Genomic DNA, 19,226 nt, shown 5'->3' with positions numbered 1-19,226 from the left:
TCAGAGGCAGCCACCAGGTTGCTGAGGGATTTGGACCCCTGCGAGGCGGAATTAGGCAACACAGGGTTGGTTCAAAAGCCCTGTGATTGCGCCCGAATACTGAAGCCTGTCAGGCACACATGTTTCTGCGCTCAACGAGCTCATCACCACCCAACCTCTCTCGGTCGGGCTTGGTATTATAGTGCCCCACCTGAAATCTTTCAGTGAAGTAAGTGTGAGATCATCAAGCTTCTCGGCATAAAAGAAATTCGCAAGTACTCCATAAATTGTGTGTAAGGCACATAGAAATACAATGATTTCGCAAAGAAAAAAACATGTTGAAAGCCGCAGAGTCAGACCGGAGCTTTCCGATTCTAAGGTGCTGGAAAATTGATAATTATTGCAAATTCTCCAAACTCTTCCCCGAACTCCCTCATAAAGCCTGCTTGTCATTCATCTACCCATTTGCATGATATACCCATTGATTCCCTCTCATTACCTATTTTCTTCGTTTACGCCTTACTTCGTCATGTCCATTCCATTGGCCCACAGCGGTTGAATTGTCCTCCTGCTGATCAACCCGCCCTTTGTCTGGAAGTCTTCTTCACCCTCGAATCTGAAGCTGAACCAACATTGGTCTTCAAACTCTTCTTCGCTCCTGATACCGACGATGGGCTACTCTTGGGTTTAGAGCTTTTCTTGACTCCGGATCCCGATGCCATTTCGTGCGACTCAGTGATCAATAAACCTCTCTTGTCGAACTTTGGCTCCGCTGAAAAAGCGCCCACGCCGGTGTGATGGCTTCTTGGGGTGGAAGTTCCTAGTGAATGGTCTCTTGTCTGCGACATGGCGAGATCATGATGCTCTGGGGCTAAAGCCTGGGTTGAGTGACTGTGGGGTATGTGTTGATGCCCAGGTCCCCGGTGAAACCAGCCTTTTCGCTTGCCGAATAGACACAGTCCTCCGATCATGGCTATCGCAGCGATGCCTCCTATAGCCCCGGCAGCTACTGCAGCCATTGGGACTGATGATTTGCTTGATGGACTTGTTGGCGAGGCAGGTGTAGCAGATAATGATGAATTAGAGAAGGCGGAGGTCGTAGAGAAGCCAGCAGTTGTGTGAGAAGACTCTTTAGATCCTAATGTCGCGGCAAGAGAAGTAACTTGAGGAGTGGAAGTGGTGCTTTCTGTGGCACTAACCAATGTTTCAATTGTCGAACTTGCAGCCGTTGAACCTACTGTTGAGCCTCCCGCGCCGTTGCCAGTTGTGACAATTTGAAGGGAAATGTCTGCTGCCATCCCGGAGTATGAAGTCTCAATATTGGTTGCCCAATTAGTGGACCCGCATCCCCACTGCTTATAACTCCCGGGATAAGTATTTGAGTAGCAAAGTGAGGTTCCTCTACTGCGAAGATGGATCGTTAGCGAAGAAAGGCAGCAAGCAAATGATGAAAATCCAACTTACCAAGTGTAGACATTCTCACTGTCGCTAGTTTGCTGAGGAGAGTTCATATCAATGCAGGAAGTATAGAATGCACAGTTGCTGCCAGAGGTTGCGCAGCATCCGACAATGCTTTCGTCTGAGTTCCAAACACATGATGATTGAGTCGAACAATAAGCAGGTTGTGCAACATCTCCTCCAATCCTAAACTAATTAGAACGTTCTTTCTTCTTGGAATTTCCCACTCACCAGCCGCATACACTAACGGGGTAGATGTCGCGAAGTTTTAATTCAAGGATCGAGATGTCTTCATTGGCATTGCTCGTAGGCGCAGGAGCCAAATTGGCAGTATACGTTGCTGTTTGCGTTTGCTGAGGTCCTTGCCACGGAAGGGCTGCTCCAATGCTGAGAAGAGAAACCAACAGCAAAAGGAAGGGAGGCATGTCGAAGTAGTAAGTGTATTTGGTGCTAACCTAGACCAATATAAAAAGACAGTAGATAGTTGGTATGGAAATTAACGATAGTAAACAGTTGGTAAAATAAACTCCAATTCATTAGGAAAACGACATACAAGCGAGGGACTTTATAACTTGAAATGAAATTTAAACTTGCGCCTTAGTGCTTTGCACACTCTGCCCCTTTGCAGCCGCTCAACGGTCCTGCCAACGGTCACATCCTGTATCGGAGCGTCCAAATGAGGTTTGACTGCCGGTGGGTGTTCTGAATGTGAGATCAGGTCAAAGTATATGCGGCCTGCTCGGTGAGGGAATCGGGAAGGGGTCGGTTTTGACGAGTTGTGCACAGCCATGAATTTCGATTTTGCGATTGGGTTGCCAACTTGATTCTGGGAATGTCCTTAATATTGGATGCTACCCTGTATGTCTGGGGTTGGGTCGACTCCGGGTGATGGCTTGCATAGAAGCTTGTTCCAGTCCAAAGTCAGCCTCAACCTAGGCGCTTCTTCGGGGTGTTTTTCCGGGCCACACACCCACACGATGCCTGAAACTTCTGCAGCCTCCTGCATGAGAAGGAGGAAACCGTTTCCTTAGGGCACGGCCTTCGGTCCTCCCAAATTCCCAATCTTATTCATGAGTCAGGAGAAACGTGGCACAGGAGGCGGCTGGGGCGGGGGCGAAATTGGAACTTTGAGCCGCATATTTGGCACTCCTTGCCATCTTTCCATGGACTTGCCTCCGCCGCTGAGGGCATTGTTCGGATGCATAATGTAGAAGCTCAGGGTACCGCTATAATGCAATCGCGAGGTTCCCGCCTCTATCGCCCGTTTAGTCCCTAAATCTACAGTATTTCGAAGGGAATAGGCGAGATTGGCGGAAGCCCTCGCAGTCAAGTGGGTGGTTGCTGCAAAGGGTTGTATTCCTTCGGAAAATTAGGCATTACGAGAGGCTCAATGAGGAGTTCTATTCTTTAGATAGCGAGTCTACCACCGCAAATTGTCCAAAATTCTAGACATTGTGCTAATTGAACTGTCCACGTGTATAAACAGAATTCTATACATCGTGTATTGTCTTGATGTTGCCTCTGCCGGTACCTGCGTATCTGTTGATCTCATCATCTAGCTTCGTTCCTACTACCCTCGTCGTCCTCACTTCGCGCACTATTGCTCCCCCCATTGCTACCATTCTCAACGTCACTCTAGTTTGCATCTTCGTCCTCACTCTGATCATCGGGTTCAGTCTGGTCTGGCTCACTCTGACCTTCACTGGGATCGCTCTGGTCTGGCTCACTTTGATCATCTGGCTCACTCTGATCAGGTTCACTTTGATTATCTGGATCGCTCTGATCATCGGGTTCACTCTGATCTGGCTCACTCTGATCTGGCTCACTCTGATCGGGTTCGCTTTGATCATCGGGTTCGCTCTGATCCTCGGGCTCACTCTGATCTGGCTCTGTCTGATCCGGCTCGCTCTGATCGGGTTCGCTTTGATCATCTGGATCACTCTGATCATCGGGTTCACTCTGATCTGGATCACTCTGATCATCGGGTTCACTCTGATCTGGCTCACTCTGATCGGGTTCGCTCTGATCCTCGGGCTCACTCTGATCTGGCTCACTTTGATCCGGCTCACTCTCATCATCGGGTTCACTCTGATCTTGATCTGGCTCACTCTGATCGGGTTCGCTCTGATCATCTGGATCGCTCTGATCTGGCTCACTCTGATCGGGTTCGTTTTGATCATCGGGCTCACTCTCATCATCGGGCTCACTCTGGTCTGGCTCACTCTGATCATTGGCTTCACTCTGGCCTGACTCGCTCTGATCGGGTTCATTCTGATCCAGTTCACTCTGATTATCGGAATCGCCTTGATCTGGCTCGCTCTGATCCGCATACGGGCCGTCGTCGTCATCGTCATCGTCGTCGTCGTCAGTGGTATCTCTCTCGGTGCGATTGCCCTCTGCTTTGTGGTTTGGGGATTCGTGGCGATTTTTTGGTGATTTTGAACCGTGAGCATCGCCTCTTCGACTAGTGTGGCCTGCACCTTGTTTCTCATGGGAAGGCTTCGGCGTATGTTTTGACGTGCTGTCATGCGGCTTCTTAGCATGCGGTTTATCTGATGTCCTGGGTTTCGAGCCGCGGGCCTTCCCCTTTCCACCGGAGTGGCCCGCAGCCTTTTTCTCATTCAAGGGCTTTGGTTTGTCATGAGGTGGGTTGGTATGCTGAGTTTTGCGGCGATTATCTGATGCTGCGGACCTGAGGTGAGGAGCGTTGTCTCTTCGAGCTGGTTGGGCTGTATTGGTTGTTTTGTTCGGCCGTTTTGAAGTGCTTTGCGATGTGGTATTAGGCGGGTCCAAATCTTGGCTCGAGCCTTTCTTTTGCTTTTGATTTGATGCCGCAGTTGGTACCCGCTCCGGACCGGGTTTTTTCGTTTTCGTCTTGCTTCCCTTCGCGGCAGTGTTTTGGTTCGTGACCGTTTGGCCCTCCTCGTTGTGAGATGGCTTTGGCGCTTTTGACCTTTGGGCGGCCTTCAAGTTCTTCCGTTTCGTGGTCGTTGTAGCCTCCTCATCGAAAGGTGCTTCCACGTTTGGCCTCCTGGTCGCCTTAGAATTTAGATTCGTCTGTGTTTTGTGGTATTCCTGGGCAATCGAAGAAGTACCTGGAGTGCTGCCGCCTTTGCTCGGAACGTCGGGCTGAGATGTGCAAGGAGGTACACGTTTGGTCTGGGTATCTCGGAGAACACCTGACTGTGCAAGACTGTCCCATCTGGTAGCATTCATATTCGATTTCGTCATGGGTCGCACAAAATTTCCAGTCGATGACCTTGTCGGAGGCGACATCATTGGAAGTCCGGGTGCCTGGACATTATAGCTCCGAGAATGTTGGTTCTCAAGAGCATGACTTTGCTCTTCGTATGCATTTGACGATGGTGATACTCCTTGCATGTCGGGAAAGGGGCCGCCAAAGGTCTGACCGCGGTGTATTGATTGATGAGTAGCACGTGGGTGGAGGACAGGTTGATGTGGTGTTGCGGGGGCTTGGGTGTTTGCAATGCTGCGAGTCTGCATGACTTGATGAAGCGGCGCTTCGGATGGGCTTTCTATAAGTTTGCTTTGTCCTCGTAAAGAACTGTTTTCTGACTCATTTTGGTCTGATAGGTTACTCCCGTTGCCATACTCGTATTCTTGAACAGGGTCTTCCCCATAGCAAGGGAACTGAGGAGAACCTTGCTGGTGTTGGTAATTTTGGCCTCGCTTTTGATGTGCGTCGTAAGTCCGGAGAAGGTGTTGGAAGATGAGTGGACTCTGGATGATTCCAATTGGTTCAGATCCAGCATCACTGTGTGGTCGTGCAAAATTGTCAGGGCTACCAAGCGGGATCGATGGAATGATCCCATATCTTTCTACAAACACCCCGACCTGGGCTGAACTCCCTCCTACAGCAGTAAGCTGTAGATCTGATTTTCGGGATTGTGGCTTTGGAGGTAGAAACGGACGTTGGCTCTTGAGACTCGAGGCGATTGAAGGTGCTTTCTTTCCTGATCTTGATCCGGTTCCGCCGTTTCTGGGTCTGGGCTCAGGGAAGTCAGCGACTTGAGCACGAATCTCCATATCCGTCAAAGAGACGTCGTCAAGGGGTTCGTCGAGTCTACCGGGCATAGTCCCTCCTTCCTGTTTTGCGCCCGGCTTCACGTTCCGCAAAGCCTCTCTGGCGGGGCGTCTTTCATGGCTGTAACCTGCAATTGGATCCAACTCCTTTGTAGCGAACGCACTACCAGTAGAAGCTTCAATTGTCCCGAATTCCTCAACTATTGATCTTGGGGAGGATCTGGCTTCTGCTTTGGAGGGTTTTGCGGCAGAGACTTGTGGCTTCATTGCAGCCTCATCAGTGTTCGGACTGGATTTCTTGCTTGATTTCTTCGGAGGATCTCCGGTGCTGGCCTTCATCGAACTGTTGCCAATGCCCTTTGGTGTTGCTTTAGGCCTTTTCTCGAAAAGACCTGGCGAAGCTGGAAGAGACTGAGTATCTGCTGCAATGCCCGAAAGAAAGTCTTTCTTCTTAGCTGGTTTGGAACTGGGTTTGAATTTGGTTGAGAAAGAAGGCTGGTAGCTATTCCCATGCTTTATTGCAATTCCAAAATCCTCCATGGCCATTTTCTCCGTCCAAGGAGTCCACCTCTTGACCAGGTGCAGTTGTTCAATATAGAATGGTTTCCCACTCTTCTTCAGCCACGCCCATACATCTTCTGCTGAAGTGTCCTGCGGCATTTGTATGGCAGTAGGAAGATTGAAGCGACCTCGTGCTGTTAATTCCTTCTCAGGAGGTCCCATGGAAGCCCCCTTCCGAAGAGGTGTCCCTGCTTGGATAAATTCCCGATAAAGTCCTTTGGAGGAATCGGGTACATTCCAGATACTGTGTTCCTTTGGCACCGTTCCATTGAATTTCCCGGAGATATTCCGGGGGAACCGACTATTCCCGCATATCCAAACATTGTAATCTTCTTGAACAACCTCAGAGAAACAGTTCTCACATAATTTGGCGAGCTCAATATAAACGATCTTTTCCTTATCATTCTCGTGGAAGAATCCAAGACAACTTGGGTATTCTCGGCTTCTGAATTTTGGAAAGTGTGGGCAAGCATATCCGTGGCCAGTCAGTTTTGAATTGAGGTGTGTGACTGTATTGACCGCAAATTCTCTCATAGTAGCTTTACGATTGGGTGTAAAGGCTAAAGTAGGAGACATGTTGTTGGAGCAGGAGGACATGGAATCCGGTTCGCGTGAAGGGCGTGCTGAATGATGCTCAATCAATTGAGTAGGGTTTCGAATTGAAGGCGTTTCCAAGGTTGGTACATTAGAGCATACGAGGCTACTTGTTCTGGTACCGAAGCTTCTGCTCGGGGGCGGACGAGGTGAGCTTCTGCGGTCCATCTTTCTTGGATGCGATTTGTACTTTGTGAGGACGATACAAGGGGAGCTTTGTAAGTCGTTGAAAACGTATAGTGCGATTTCCTAGATTGAGGTTGATTTTGAGCTGGTGGATTTGGGCAGAATGGTCTTGCTCGAGGACAGCTTTAGATGAGGCTCAATGAGAAACTAGTGAGGAAAGGCCGCTGATACCGGGCCCAATTCGTGATCCCTTGTTCCGGAACAGTGGCGCAAAGGAGAAAGGGGAGCATGAACTCGAAGCGTTCTAGAATGATCCAGCGGTCTCCCTGCCGGTTCAGAATGGACAGTGGGTTCCCTCGACGGGGACTTTCGATGCCTGTTGCAACACGAACTGGGCGCGTAACGGCATCTCGGTGTCCAGATACAGCCTACTCACACATGGGTGTCATGCATATGGAGATAGAAGTCGTCAGCTTCCATGTTGGGATTTGGAGAGGCCTGCAGGGTAGCCGTCACAAAGTTCCCGTCCCAGTCGCTGAGACAGGCAATGTATCCGCGAACATTGAGATCGACAGCCATCAGATTTCAGAATGGATGTATGGTAGGGATATGATTGGGGTTGAACGCGGAGCGTGTGCGGGGTGAGGAGGATGAACCCTCCGGGTTCGAGAAAAGTAATTTGGACAGCCTGAGACGCTAGTCCATATGAGGTTAGCTCTGGCTCCCACGAGGAGTTCGGAGCCTCTCTCTCCATTCTCCAGCTATTTTAGTTTTCAGCCACGTTTTCAGCCACGTTTTCAAGCATCTTCTTCAACGAGTCCCCACGCTTGAGCCCCTATTACTTGCGCCTCTGCCTCGCTCGCCTTGTTTCATCGCGATGCCGGTGGAAATGAGCAGCACATGGTTGGGCAACTCTGGGAAAGGACAACGCTCAAAGGATGTGAGGCTCTGTAAATGGCGGGCTCGATCTAGTGGGGCGATCAGAGATCCTGACAACTTGACATGACAAGACGCAGCGCTCGGTCAGCCCGCTTGACCGATCATCTGTTTACGACGTCCTGAAATGGTACGGATGTGAAATATGTCTGGATTCAGATCTCCTGGTCTTCAGAGAATTACTACACCATATTTGAGGTTAGAACTATCATTCGTGATTTGCTTGTTCTCCGTCGCACAAGGCTCACATATGAACAGGAATAAAATAGACACCAAAACAAACCAGGACTAAATCGCTTAGTAATGTCTTTTCTGAAGAGCAAAAAGCCTTTCTACAGGCTGCGTCCAGAGTCAAGGCTCTCGCTCGCTTCGTCCACTCCTTCTAATTTCAGTTCCTCGAGTGATGATGATCCTGAAAAGAGCATGGCTGTTGCTCTCTTGCGAAAATATCGAAGTGATCAAGGAAAGTCGAAAAAGAGGAATGACGATTTCAAAAACGACGACGTCAACGCAGTTTTGCTCGAATGCCTTGAAACCCCACAGACTATGTCTCCTGGTCTCATCAGTGCTTTACTTGGCTATGGGCACGATATCAATTATTCTGTTCGTGAGAAAATATTTGGCAGGAAGGAAAGTCAACGCACCGACATTGTGCAGCGGGCCACGGAAAGCCGAGATTTCCCCTTCATTAGTTGGAAGCTGCTCATCGAAAAGGCTGATCAAATAGCGCTGAACGAAGCATTCGACTTTGCCGTTCAGAACAATATGGTCGCTAAAGCGGAGAGATGTCTCCAGATCGCAGCTTCACCTAACCGAGGACTCTGGCTTAACGCATCAGAAGCCCTCATGACAACGGTCGAACTCGCAGCCCAGAACAAGTCAGAGTCGCTGTATCTCAGGTTGGTCCTTGTTCTTCTGAAAGGAGGCAATGGGGACGTCAATTCCACAATACCAAAGGCCAAGAAAAAAGCTGCAGAGGCTGGTCACACGATGATTTCTCAGGTCCTTCTCGAACACTCGCTTTCAATTCAGTCAAATTCGCAACACCCTTCATTCCAGTCATTTGATGAGCTGCCTCAGGGGCTTCGTGATTCCATTTTACTCGAAGAGACATCCAAGGGTGTGGTTGAAGCTTGTGACAAATTCCTTGCACTTCTCAAAAATTCGAAGTCGAGGATAGAGAAATCGAGTTGCGGCACGGTGTTAGCAGATTTACTTCAACGGTGCTCAAGTAGTGCTGATTGGATACCCCCGAAGACTCTGGAAGTAGTGGGAGGCTTACTCCCGATCAGTTCATACTGTCCAGAAGTCGACGCTGCGTTTTGTAGGACTCTGAAGAACACAGACCTGACACGCCACGACTCCTACAGAGACGCAGCAGAGCTTCTGGTTCACTCCACTCTCGGAACGACATTCAACATTGTTCTGGACAGCATACCATTAGGATCAAATTTCTGCGATGAAGATCTCTGGCGCCTTCATTGTCTGCTTGAATGGGGAGCAAGCGGGGAAAGTGTTCACTTGGCTTTGTGTCTGGCTCTCTATGCTAGAATAGAAGGGAATGCCCCCAAACCCGATGGTTTCATTCAGACTCTAGTCAATGCAGAGCTTGATGTCAATTTCGAGGAGGGGGAGATTCTTCGAACTGCAGCCGATTGCGGGAATATCGAAATTCTTGGTCAACTTCTGGCTCGAGCAAGCCCGGGGACCAAATCGTTTGCCTTTGCTGTGGCAATCCTTGCGAGAAACGACGAGAGTTTACTACTTGCTTTAATTGACCAATTCAAACCAAGCAAATCAGAACCTCCCGTTGGTCAAGAAGTGCCAGATGGATATTTCCCCCACCTCTTTGTGTGTCTACAACTATACCCCAAGTCACGAAAATTAGTATACAGTCTGCTGAAAGCAGGTTGCTCTGTGGACGCCGAGATCGATTATTATCCCTCCGAAGAGTATTCGGATGACGTTGATAGTATTACTCCATTGATATTCGCTCTCTGTCAATTAGGTCACGTTGAAGCCGACAAACAAATCGGGTCCGATGTGATTGATCTTCTGATCGAAAAAGGTACGTGTATCCGCTTCGACAACTCTGGCATGCTTTTACAGTTTCTAATGAACCTCAACCAGGAAACGTCAATTTCCAGACACGGAAATCGATGATAACACCGTTGATACTTGCGGCAAAATATCAAAGGAAAAAGATTGTTGCCAAGTTGCTTGAAAAGCAAGCTAAACCCTCCTCTAAAGACTTTCTGGAGCGCTCGGCGCTCTTCTACGCTTCTAGGAATGGAGACCTCTCTTCTGTCAAGGCGCTCCTTCAGGCCGGAGCTCCAGTGGACGACGGGAGTTTGAACGAAGCTGCTAGAGAACTTCACGATGATGTCGTCAAGGCTTTGATTAAGAAAGGACATACTGTCGACTCCAGAAGCACCAACAAAGATCATGATCATCGAACGGCGTTGGAGGAAATGCTGCTAAAGTGTGACGGGAATGCGGGATTATCAAAGATCGAAGACACCCTTCGCACTCTCACCAAAGGCAAATTGACAGGCAAATTGACCGACGAAGACTTCTTCATGGCACTCAACAACCCTGCCCCGATAACACTTGTGAAAGCCCTATTAAAAGTCGGCATGAAACAGCCACTGATTGAAGGGGATTTGTTATTGGCAGTATCAGTCGATCAATTCAGATACTCTTACTCGCCTACTATGTACATTCGACATGGCCTAAGTTCCTCGCCTGTTGAGATGCAAGATGGACTCCTAGCTGAGATAATTGGGAACAAAGGGGTAGACCGGTTCAATGCGCAAGAGATCGTGGTGCAGCCAGCAGGCTATACAGGTGCACATCCGAGGATTCGATTGGCCGAGGAGCAACGAAGCTACGATCGAGAGGCAGATATCAATTCACTACCACCCGGCTCTCGACAGAAGCGCAGGAAAGAGTACGAAGCAGAAGATAGACAGTGGGCTTTTCGTCATGATACAGCTCGTGAAAAACTTCGACGTCAGGCTGAGGAAAAGAGACGATATGCTGCGGTACAAGCCCAGATGGCTAGAGAGCAGCAACAAAGGAGCCTTGAGTTCGTCCGAGAGCAGCAACGCAAGTTGAATTTTCAGATCCAGCAGGGAGATGCAAATGATAGGCGCCAGGACTCCATTCGCAGACTGACAGAGAGGCGGCATGATTCATTTTTGCGAGGGATAGATTCATTCTCAGAAAAGGAGAGGAGGATTGCAGGCTGGGATAGCCTGTAGGTGCTGGTTTCCATATTATCTGCAAATACACATTCGACAATGTAAAAAAGCGCTTCAGGAAGTCTGCATCCTGAACGAATACCCTAAAAACTGATCATCAGGGCTTACAGAGCCTGAAGACACGCCCTGGCCCCGCGCCTTTTGGGAGCACGAAACTGAAGAGCAGAAGAATTCCCCTGGCCCCCTTTCGGAATATTGGTGTGGTAGCCATCCTCATTAATCGGCTCCGGCGGTAACAAATAAAACTGAATGAAGCAAATCGACCGGTCAAGTGTGAGACGCATCCCCGTTTGTGCAGACGCAGAAGCTTTCCCAAGCCATGCGGCTCGGACACACACCGAGTACGCCACAATACCTTCATGTGTCAGGACCCCTGCCTAATTTTCCTGCGAGGTCCAATCACGACTTCTCCTCTTATTCTGATCTTCCTTTCCGTTTGCCCGATGTCAGAGCCTCACCGTTCCCGCAAATTTATCGGGAATATGTTTCATGCCATAGGGTTCCGACACAGCCTCGGCGCCGTCGTCGCCTCTCTAACCCTTCGGGACTCTCATCCGTGAGCGCCCCTATTCATCTCTTGCTAGGAAGCGGCTTTCGTTATATCTTCCCTGATTTCTCTCGGGTCGACTTGGCCATCATAGTTGAGGAGGGGGGTTGTTTGTTGTTGTTTTGATTGCAAACGAATCTCTTCATTGTTCGGGCGTGCAAAAACTTCCAGCAGAAATCAACGAAAGGAGCATTCTTCGAAGTGGTTTTCTATCAAGTTTCTGAAATAGAACCAAAGACATTCTCAAAAATGGACACTTCCATAGCCCCAAATCCCGTGCTAGAAGGTGGGGTAATAGAGATTCCCTCACCAACAGAACTACCAAAACAGAAAAGTGAACGACTTGTAGACCCGGGCCAAATTGGCTTGCGCGTAGTTTATGAGCCGACCAAAGTTCCTGGTAGCAAGACAGGCCGCATTGACGCCGAGTACGCAATCTCATTTCCTCATAGGCTCTCAACGTCAAATCCTCTCACTAACAGATTTGTCTCTAGTGTCATTTGCGTTCATGGACTTGGCGCAGATCCGGACTGGTCATGGAGAGACAAATCGTCCGGAGTCAGCTGGATCAAACACCCTGAAATGCTTCCAGCCGCTATACCCAACGCTCGTATTCTTCGCTATGGATATGATGCCAAATGGTGGGGACAAGAATCAGCCATCAAATCGCGAGTTCCGGATTTGGCAGTAGAGCTACTGCATGATCTTAAAAATGAGCCCGATAGAACAGTATTTGTTCCTTCTTGCTGCGAGCGAGGCAACCCCAGCTGACATTTTCAGGAACATCCTCAACGACCCCTCATTTTCATTTGCCATTGTTTTGGAGGTCTGATTGTCGAGAAGGTCATAGTTCCCCAGTTTGCCCTCGAAATTTGCCAGTACTGATGCAGTATAGGCAATATGCACATCAAGACTTGACGAGGGGAGATTCCCAAACATCTTCAAGGCTTCCAGGGGTCTAGTGCTGCTGGGCACTCCCCACCGCGGAACAGGAGATTTCACTTCCCAAGCGCTGATCCTCCGGATCATCAATGCAGAGATCCCAGTAGAGTTAAGCATCGTAGATGTGTTAAAACCCAAGAACGAAACACTCATCGATCTGTTCGACGACTTCACCAACCTCATCGCCGATGACAAAATTCGTCTTCACCTGCGAGTCTTTTGCTTCTTTGAGCAAAAGCCTACTACAGCCTCGGACGTTCTTAGCAAAGTACAGGGTGGTGAGAAACTTGACAAGAGTGTTGTGAGGGTTAGTAAATGTCTTCTGACGCGTTCTATGACATATCTGACAAAATACAGGAGTTCATCGTGGATCGAGAATCCGCGATTCTCCCGGGGTATGACAAAAGGGGTTTGCCTGTTAACCATTTTCAGTTGAACAAATTCTCTAAGCCGGATGATGGCTATTACGTACGAGTAAAAGTGGTGATCGTTGACATGGTCAAGAATGCGTTGGTTTTGCCTGATAACTGTAAGGATATTTATATTCGAAATGAAAATCTTCACTCCCCTTTACTAATAATAATGTGCATGCTACCTTGGATTATTAAAGGAGCTAACTCTTGTGACAGTGCAGAAGCCAGTGAGGGCTCCATCAGTCCGGGTGTTCAGACCAGCGACAGCCATGCCCCCGTATGACAAAGCCAGGTACTTTGAAGGCCGGAAAGAGATATTAGAGCACATCAAGAGGAAACTCGCAAAACCAGAACGTCACATGGTAGTTTTGCATGGACCGCCAGGAGTAGGGTAAGTCCATGTGCTTCCTCTCCCAACAGCGAACCGAACGTGCTTGAAGGAAGTGACCATCCTGCGGTAACTCAGACTAATTGAGCCCCACAGCAAAACTCATATTGCTGTTCATTACGCCCACAGCTACGGAGAAAAGATCACAACCAGCAGAGTCTTCTGGATCGCATCAAGAACTTTCGATGAGTTCCAGCGAGCCTATATCAAAATCGGAAACCTCCTTGCGGTCCCTGGCATCACAGACACAGAAAATGACCCGTTAAACCTCATAAAAGCTCATCTCAGCGAGGAATCGCAAGGAGGCCATTGGCTGATGGTACTTGACGGCGCCGACGAACTGGACAGCAAGGACTTGAAACGCATGAAAGATTACATTCCATCCAGTCCTCTTGGCGCTATACTTGCAACGACATGCAAGCGCTCCGTAGCCAAAACTTTGGCTTTCAAGTCAGAGGATATCTTGGACGTTGTGCCTTTTTCACAAACTGAAACCTTTCCTTTTTTTAGGAGAGAGTTGACCCAAAAGAGGATTTCCGACGATGAGGTTTGTGATCTTCATGCGGAGTTGCAGGGTCTACCGCTGGCAATTGTACAGGCTGCTGCGTATCTTACGCGCTGCCCGACTATTACTGCTTCAGAATATCTGCAAAAGTTGTCTACTTACAAGTCTGACATCGCCAAAACCGGGATACTTGGCACGGCGCACATATCATTCTGCCACATTAGCAATACCGAACCATTCGTCGCAGACCTCGCTCGTATGGCCGCCATGTTTGACTTTCAGACCATCCCCCGCCGCTTGCTACGGTACTACAATGACAGGGTGAACGAGTTCTGCGATTTAATGAGAGAATTCTTTCTCATAGACGTTACAAATGACATGGGCGAAGTTAGTCTAAGCCAACTTGTACGATCAACTATCAAAAGCTTGACTATATCGCACGAACCGCTTACAGATACCCTGTCTGAAGAGTTTCCCTCCTTGGATTTGGCAAAAGTTGCGCTTATTCAAGTACCAAAATGCGGCGTACTTCTACCATACGCACAAGCCGTTCTTCGCCTAGAAGCAGACCCGACAACAAACGACGGCAAGAGATCTCGCGCCAACCTCCTCTTCAAAACAGGAAAATACAGCGCCTATCTCAAAAAATACGAGCCCGCCATTCAAGCCCTAAAAGAAGCGCTTCGACTTCGAGAAGAAGAAACCCCACCGGACCCCAAGCTCATTGAAGAAACAGCAACAACTCTCAACTCGATCAAGAAACTCTTCAAATCACCCGACCACCTCTCAGCCCAAGCCAAGGACTCACTTCCTTCCGGAATAGATGATTATATCGCTCGTGCCTCAAAGCACATGAACTCCAAACAACAATCCGAAATCGAAACCGAGCTCCTCAAGCACTCCAACGACACCTCGCCCTCCGCCTACAAAGCTTCAGACGCACTAGGAATCCTCTACGACAATAGCCTCCAACACACCGCTGCCATCGCACGACATGAAATTGTACACGACTGGTGCTTAAAGACATATGGACCCAAGAATCTAGAGACCTATCGACAAGTCTACAAGATAGGCCGGAATCTTGAGCTTCGAGGTAAATTTCCCGAAGCTGAAGCGAAGTATAAGGAGGCGTGGGAAGGCACGAAAGAGTGCCTAGGCGAGAGCCATCCTGAAGCCTCGAGGATTTTATGTAGTCTCGCAACAGTGTATAGTAAGATCGGAAAACGAGTCGAGGCAAGAGATGCGTTTGAGAAAGCTTTATCCCTCCAAGGGGAGGAACCGGGGCCGAAACATGCAGACACGTTGTTGACGAAGCATAACTACGCTATATTTCTGCAAAGGGAGAACGTGGAGGCGGCGGGGGAGATGTTAGGCAGAGTTTTGATAGAGCAAGAGCAGATTCCGGGCCTGGGGAGTGGACATCCGGATACGTTGAGGACGGCGAGTAATCTGGCGGGAAATTACGAAGTGAGGGGGATGGGGGAGAAAGCATTGGAATTGTGCCGGTTGGTGGCTCCGAGGCAGGTTGAGAGCTTGGGGGTGGAGCATCCGGATACAAAGGCTACGCAGGTGTTGATGGCGAGGATTCAGGGGTTTAGTAAGTGAGGTTGTGTTTGTTTGAGATGCCTTCAGGCCAAGTAGAAGCTGCCGATGTAGGACTTCCCATCGAGGACGATGTATAACAGATATTCTTGAAATTCGCGGGATTGGTTAACATGTTTAAAAGTAACCTACCAGTAGGGTTCCGAGAAATGTTCGTCACATGATGGTATCACTCGTTAACTTTAAATGTGTATAGCTCTAGTATTTGTAAAGCAATTCACGTAATTGGATAAATGGAAGTAGATGTTGAGGGAGAAGCTAGCAACTATCCATAGCGTCAATCTTACAACTAGCCACTCGGAACTTGTCCTTGATTGGCTGTGTGTGGCGCGTCATCCTGAGCGCTGTTCCGCAATTACAGCCTTTAATCGAGATTAGGTCGGAAAGCGGTGTAGTAACTAACTGCACGAAAACTATCCAATTTTGGGCTGTCTGGTAATACGAAGACAACGGCATAAAGTATCGGGAATACAGGGCATTTTGACCCTCAGCGCTCTACAGGGTGTGAATTTAGGGCAGAAGCTCGCTACAAGCCCCTATAACTCTAGGTAGTGCTCCCTAAATCTATATAAAGAGGCGCTATAAGACATTCGCATGGGGTAAGTAGATCTTCTAGGGTTATAGCGCTATTGGTAGAATAACCATCGCGCTCGGATACTAAATAAGCAACTATTATAGGCCCCTTTAGCAAAGGCTCCCTTATAAGTATAGGGAAGACGCCCTGAAAAGATGTGGTAGCCCTTGTCGAAGGCGTAAATGTGCTTTTAGGGGAAGGGCCTGGAAATATAGGGCCTTGTAGCGAGTTTACTACCTTGATCTGTACGCTGGAGAGCCTGAAAGTCTCCCAATACCCTGTATTCCCGATACTTTATGCCGTTGTCTTCGTAGGGCTCGTATCGTTCACGTCTTGTGGATCAGATTTATACTTTCGTATCGAGTAGTAGTCCTCTAGTAAGTTGTTAAATGGTAACGCTAAGCAGCAAGGTTCCCAGGGTATTAATATATTGTCTTGTTTGTTTTCAGATAATCTGCTTTATTTATTTCAATTATATAAAGTTATATCCGCAAGAAATAAGCAATAACTCAATTATTTCATTAATTTTTGAAAAGACTTAGATATGCAATATATAAAATTGGTATATAAGGCTATATAAAAACAAATGGCTTTAGAAACTAGTTATTCTACTAAATAAGACCTTTTAAAATTACTTTCTTATATTTAAACAGTCGTAATAAACCTCTTTATAATTTTATAATAGCTATAATACAAATAAGAAATACTTATACTTTATTTATATTAGGCTTAATAATAATATTTGAGGTATTAATACTAGTATTAATATTTAGTAATATTATTTAAATATTACTAATATTTGCAAGTATTAATATGAATTAATTCTTATAACCTTAATTTATTTATTTCTTTTATTATTTAAATATTTATTATAAATAAGTCTTATAAAATCTTAAAAGCTAGTTTTTAAAATAATTATATTAAAACAAGTCTTAATTTAAATTATAAAATAAATAAAAAGCCTAAAATTAAGTAAAATATTTGTATTACTAAAAGTTCTTTATAAGAAAAGTAATTTAAACTTAATTATAATTAAAAATTAAAATTAAAATTAAAGAATTAATTTCTTATTAATAATATTATTATAATATATAATTTTTAAATTCAAGAAATTTAAGTATTTTTTATTAATAAAAATAGCTTTAAAAATATAAAACTAATATCTGGTATTTATAACTTATTAAACTAATTAAATAAAGCTAGAGTTATGTGAATATAATATAAACTAAGTAAATAATACTATAAAATAATAATAATTTTATAATAATAAATAATATATATATAAAGCTTTAAATTCCTTAAATTATATATATTAAATCTCTAAGGTAAAGAGCTTTATACTTATACTAGTTGAGCTAATTTAATCTTATAAGGCATAGTATACTAGATAATAAGCTTATAGCTTTTAGCTTTATTAGTGCACAGCCTCATAGAATTCAGTCCCAAGGCATTCAGCCCCAGGGCATCTAGTCCTAGGGCGCTTAGCCTTATTAGGGGCCTCAGGCCCCTAATTTCAACAAGCACACCAACAAGAGCTGCAGCATCGACTTCGACCTGAAGTCTCTTTCGCCTAGTCAATGTGTCAAATTAGTAAAGTAGCATAACGGCTGTTATTACATGATTGCCACAGATTGGTTTTACTTGCTAAACTCGGCATTTTAGTGGTTTCAGTCTTACTTATTTGCCACTATACCTCACTCTCTTTCCCTCCTTAGCTTTAGATCCTAAGAGACAGGAGATAGATATCTTTATGCTTCATTTCAAAGCTCAAGCTCCGCTATTATAAGTAGAGTAAAGTAGTGGGTCTTACTTATACTCTACTTACCCAAAATATATTATACTTATACTCTATTTAATACTCAACCAAGATACAGGAATAGATTATCTTTGCCTCAAATGTATCTCCTAATACTGACAACCGAAAGCTCAGACGAGCTGTGGGGGACGACACAAAAGACATCCAATATGATTCTAGCAACGTCCACAGAGAGAGTTCTATCAACTGGTATCAAAAAAGTTCAACGCCTGGAACCCTAAATGTCTCTCAACCGTTCAATTCCCTGCCGGATAGGCTGCTACAGGACGGGGGAAACTTTGTAACGGCTAACCGTAGGGATTTCTTTGCACATTCAACTCATCTGGAAGTCATCCCCTCTCTGAAGCTCGACAGAATACACTCATAGTCCGAAGGTATTGGATGACCTTTGTTGTCGACCAGGCTTCCACCGCATTTCTCGAAAAATTCATCGAGCTCGAGTTCCAGCTGGCATGAGACCCCACCGTCGTCCGTGACATCGTGACCTTCCACGAGCGTCGTTTGCTGAAGAGTGCCTTGACTTTCTGAATTACGCCACGGCGGTTGGTCGAGGGTGAGGGTGGTGAACAGACCCTCTAGGCTTGTCTTCTCGTTGAGATATCTGTCCAGCATCCAAAGTGGGTAGCACAAACCACCATCATCGTCAATTGAGCTTCTGCATGGGCATATGGCTGCCCTGGAGGTGTCTCTTGATGACCTTGACCTAGCCAAGGACTTGGTTGAGTAAGGATTGGAGGTGGCCGAGGGGGGCGTTAATGCTGAGCTTGATTCGGATGTTGTGAGCCCAGAGTATGCTGGCTTGTAGCCCATGGAATGATCTCGCGCTTTGGTTGATGTTTCATGGGAATGCATTTTTGTAGAGAGGCTGCTCATAATTTTAGTTAGCGACTGGTTCAGGAAATAATATAGAGGGCAACGAGCACCAAAATTGGATGTGGACGGGTCTTTGTTATGGAATGTTCTATCTGCTTAGCGAGGACGAGGCGTAGAATGGTGGTTGCAGAAGGACCACAATGGTAGGTTGCCTAACTGTTTGCACATAGCGGGATGTAACCTTATTTCGTGCTGCAATTTGCTTCTTTATACTTTCTCGTTCAAAAACGCTGCTGGATAAAGAGTCAACTGAAAGAGCCGCAGGTCTACCGATTTCCTTAATAGGATGTATTTGCACGTGATTTTCACCGCTTTCCATATTGGATCTCGGCCCTCTATGAGCAATTAACCTATGAGGCGTTTAGTGAGGAGCAGCGTCGTGAGCTTTGTGGAAGAATTTGTCAGAACTCTTGATGAAGAAATCGGTGAACGCTTGCAATGCGCTAACGAGACAAGGTAAGGTCGTTTTACGAGCTTCTTCCAAAAAGGGAATTCGGTGAAAGAAATATTGATGTTATAGGATATCTGGCGAACCTATAGGACTTGGTTCGCCTTTTGATAGGCATTTCTTACTCGGCCACCGCAGGGCCTTGCCACTGAAAGCC

General features: G+C 46.7%; 5 protein-coding genes across 5 annotated transcripts; 2 read left to right on the top strand and 3 right to left on the bottom strand.

The window, feature by feature from the left end:
- Window positions 1-324: 324 nt before the first annotated feature.
- On the bottom strand, window positions 325-1,862 carry K444DRAFT_665862 (uncharacterized protein; the record flags this gene model as incomplete). The annotated part of the gene is made up of 3 exons (XM_024887133.1): window positions 325-1,383; window positions 1,444-1,623; window positions 1,669-1,862. The coding sequence occupies 3 exons, from the start codon at window positions 1,860-1,862 to the stop codon at window positions 555-557; spliced, it is 1,203 nt and encodes a 400-aa protein (XP_024733111.1). The 3' UTR covers window positions 325-554.
- Window positions 1,863-3,072: 1,210 nt separating this feature from the next.
- K444DRAFT_632630 (uncharacterized protein) lies at window positions 3,073-6,618 on the bottom strand (the record flags this gene model as incomplete). The annotated part of the gene is made up of 1 exon (XM_024883498.1): window positions 3,073-6,618. The coding sequence occupies one exon, from the start codon at window positions 6,616-6,618 to the stop codon at window positions 3,073-3,075; it is 3,546 nt and encodes a 1,181-aa protein (XP_024733110.1).
- Window positions 6,619-7,587: 969 nt separating this feature from the next.
- K444DRAFT_616002 (uncharacterized protein) lies at window positions 7,588-11,193 on the top strand. The gene is made up of 3 exons (XM_024880836.1): window positions 7,588-7,896; window positions 7,957-9,766; window positions 9,829-11,193. The coding sequence occupies exons 2-3, from the start codon at window positions 8,002-8,004 to the stop codon at window positions 10,959-10,961; spliced, it is 2,898 nt and encodes a 965-aa protein (XP_024733109.1). The 5' UTR covers window positions 7,588-7,896; window positions 7,957-8,001; the 3' UTR covers window positions 10,962-11,193.
- Window positions 11,194-11,573: 380 nt separating this feature from the next.
- Window positions 11,574-15,515, top strand: K444DRAFT_566668 (uncharacterized protein). Its single transcript, XM_024877138.1, has 7 exons — window positions 11,574-11,936; window positions 12,003-12,237; window positions 12,289-12,351; window positions 12,404-12,757; window positions 12,808-12,979; window positions 13,080-13,254; window positions 13,348-15,515. Exons 1-7 carry the CDS (start codon window positions 11,758-11,760, stop codon window positions 15,359-15,361), a joined length of 3,192 nt encoding a protein of 1,063 aa, XP_024733108.1. The 5' UTR covers window positions 11,574-11,757; the 3' UTR covers window positions 15,362-15,515.
- A 2,362-nt stretch (window positions 15,516-17,877) lies between these two features.
- Window positions 17,878-18,699, bottom strand: K444DRAFT_56510 (uncharacterized protein). The gene is made up of 2 exons (XM_024877090.1): window positions 18,672-18,699; window positions 17,878-18,613 (listed from the first exon to the last, which is right to left on the bottom strand). The coding sequence occupies exon 2, from the start codon at window positions 18,598-18,600 to the stop codon at window positions 18,067-18,069; it is 534 nt and encodes a 177-aa protein (XP_024733107.1). The 5' UTR covers window positions 18,601-18,613; window positions 18,672-18,699; the 3' UTR covers window positions 17,878-18,066.
- Between the last annotated feature and the right edge of the window lie 527 nt (window positions 18,700-19,226).

The sequence above is a fragment of the Hyaloscypha bicolor genome (assembly GCF_002865645.1).
Source record: "Hyaloscypha bicolor E unplaced genomic scaffold K444scaffold_118, whole genome shotgun sequence".
Taxonomy (NCBI): Eukaryota; Fungi; Ascomycota; class Leotiomycetes; order Helotiales; family Hyaloscyphaceae; genus Hyaloscypha; species Hyaloscypha bicolor.
This window is presented reverse-complemented; position numbering and strand designations above follow the sequence as displayed.

Coding starts and splice junctions, on each gene's coding strand:
- K444DRAFT_616002 (XM_024880836.1), top strand. CDS start 8,002: ATGTCTTTTCTGAAGAGCAAAAAGCCTTTCTACAGGCTGCGTCCAGAG. Junction 9,767..9,828: donor TGATCTTCTGATCGAAAAAG/GTACGTGTATCC, acceptor AACCTCAACCAG/GAAACGTCAATTTCCAGACA.
- K444DRAFT_566668 (XM_024877138.1), top strand. CDS start 11,758: ATGGACACTTCCATAGCCCCAAATCCCGTGCTAGAAGGTGGGGTAATA. Junction 12,352..12,403: donor GAGGTCTGATTGTCGAGAAG/GTCATAGTTCCC, acceptor GATGCAGTATAG/GCAATATGCACATCAAGACT. Junction 12,758..12,807: donor TTGACAAGAGTGTTGTGAGG/GTTAGTAAATGT, acceptor GACAAAATACAG/GAGTTCATCGTGGATCGAGA.
- K444DRAFT_56510 (XM_024877090.1), bottom strand. CDS start 18,600: ATGCATTCCCATGAAACATCAACCAAAGCGCGAGATCATTCCATGGGC.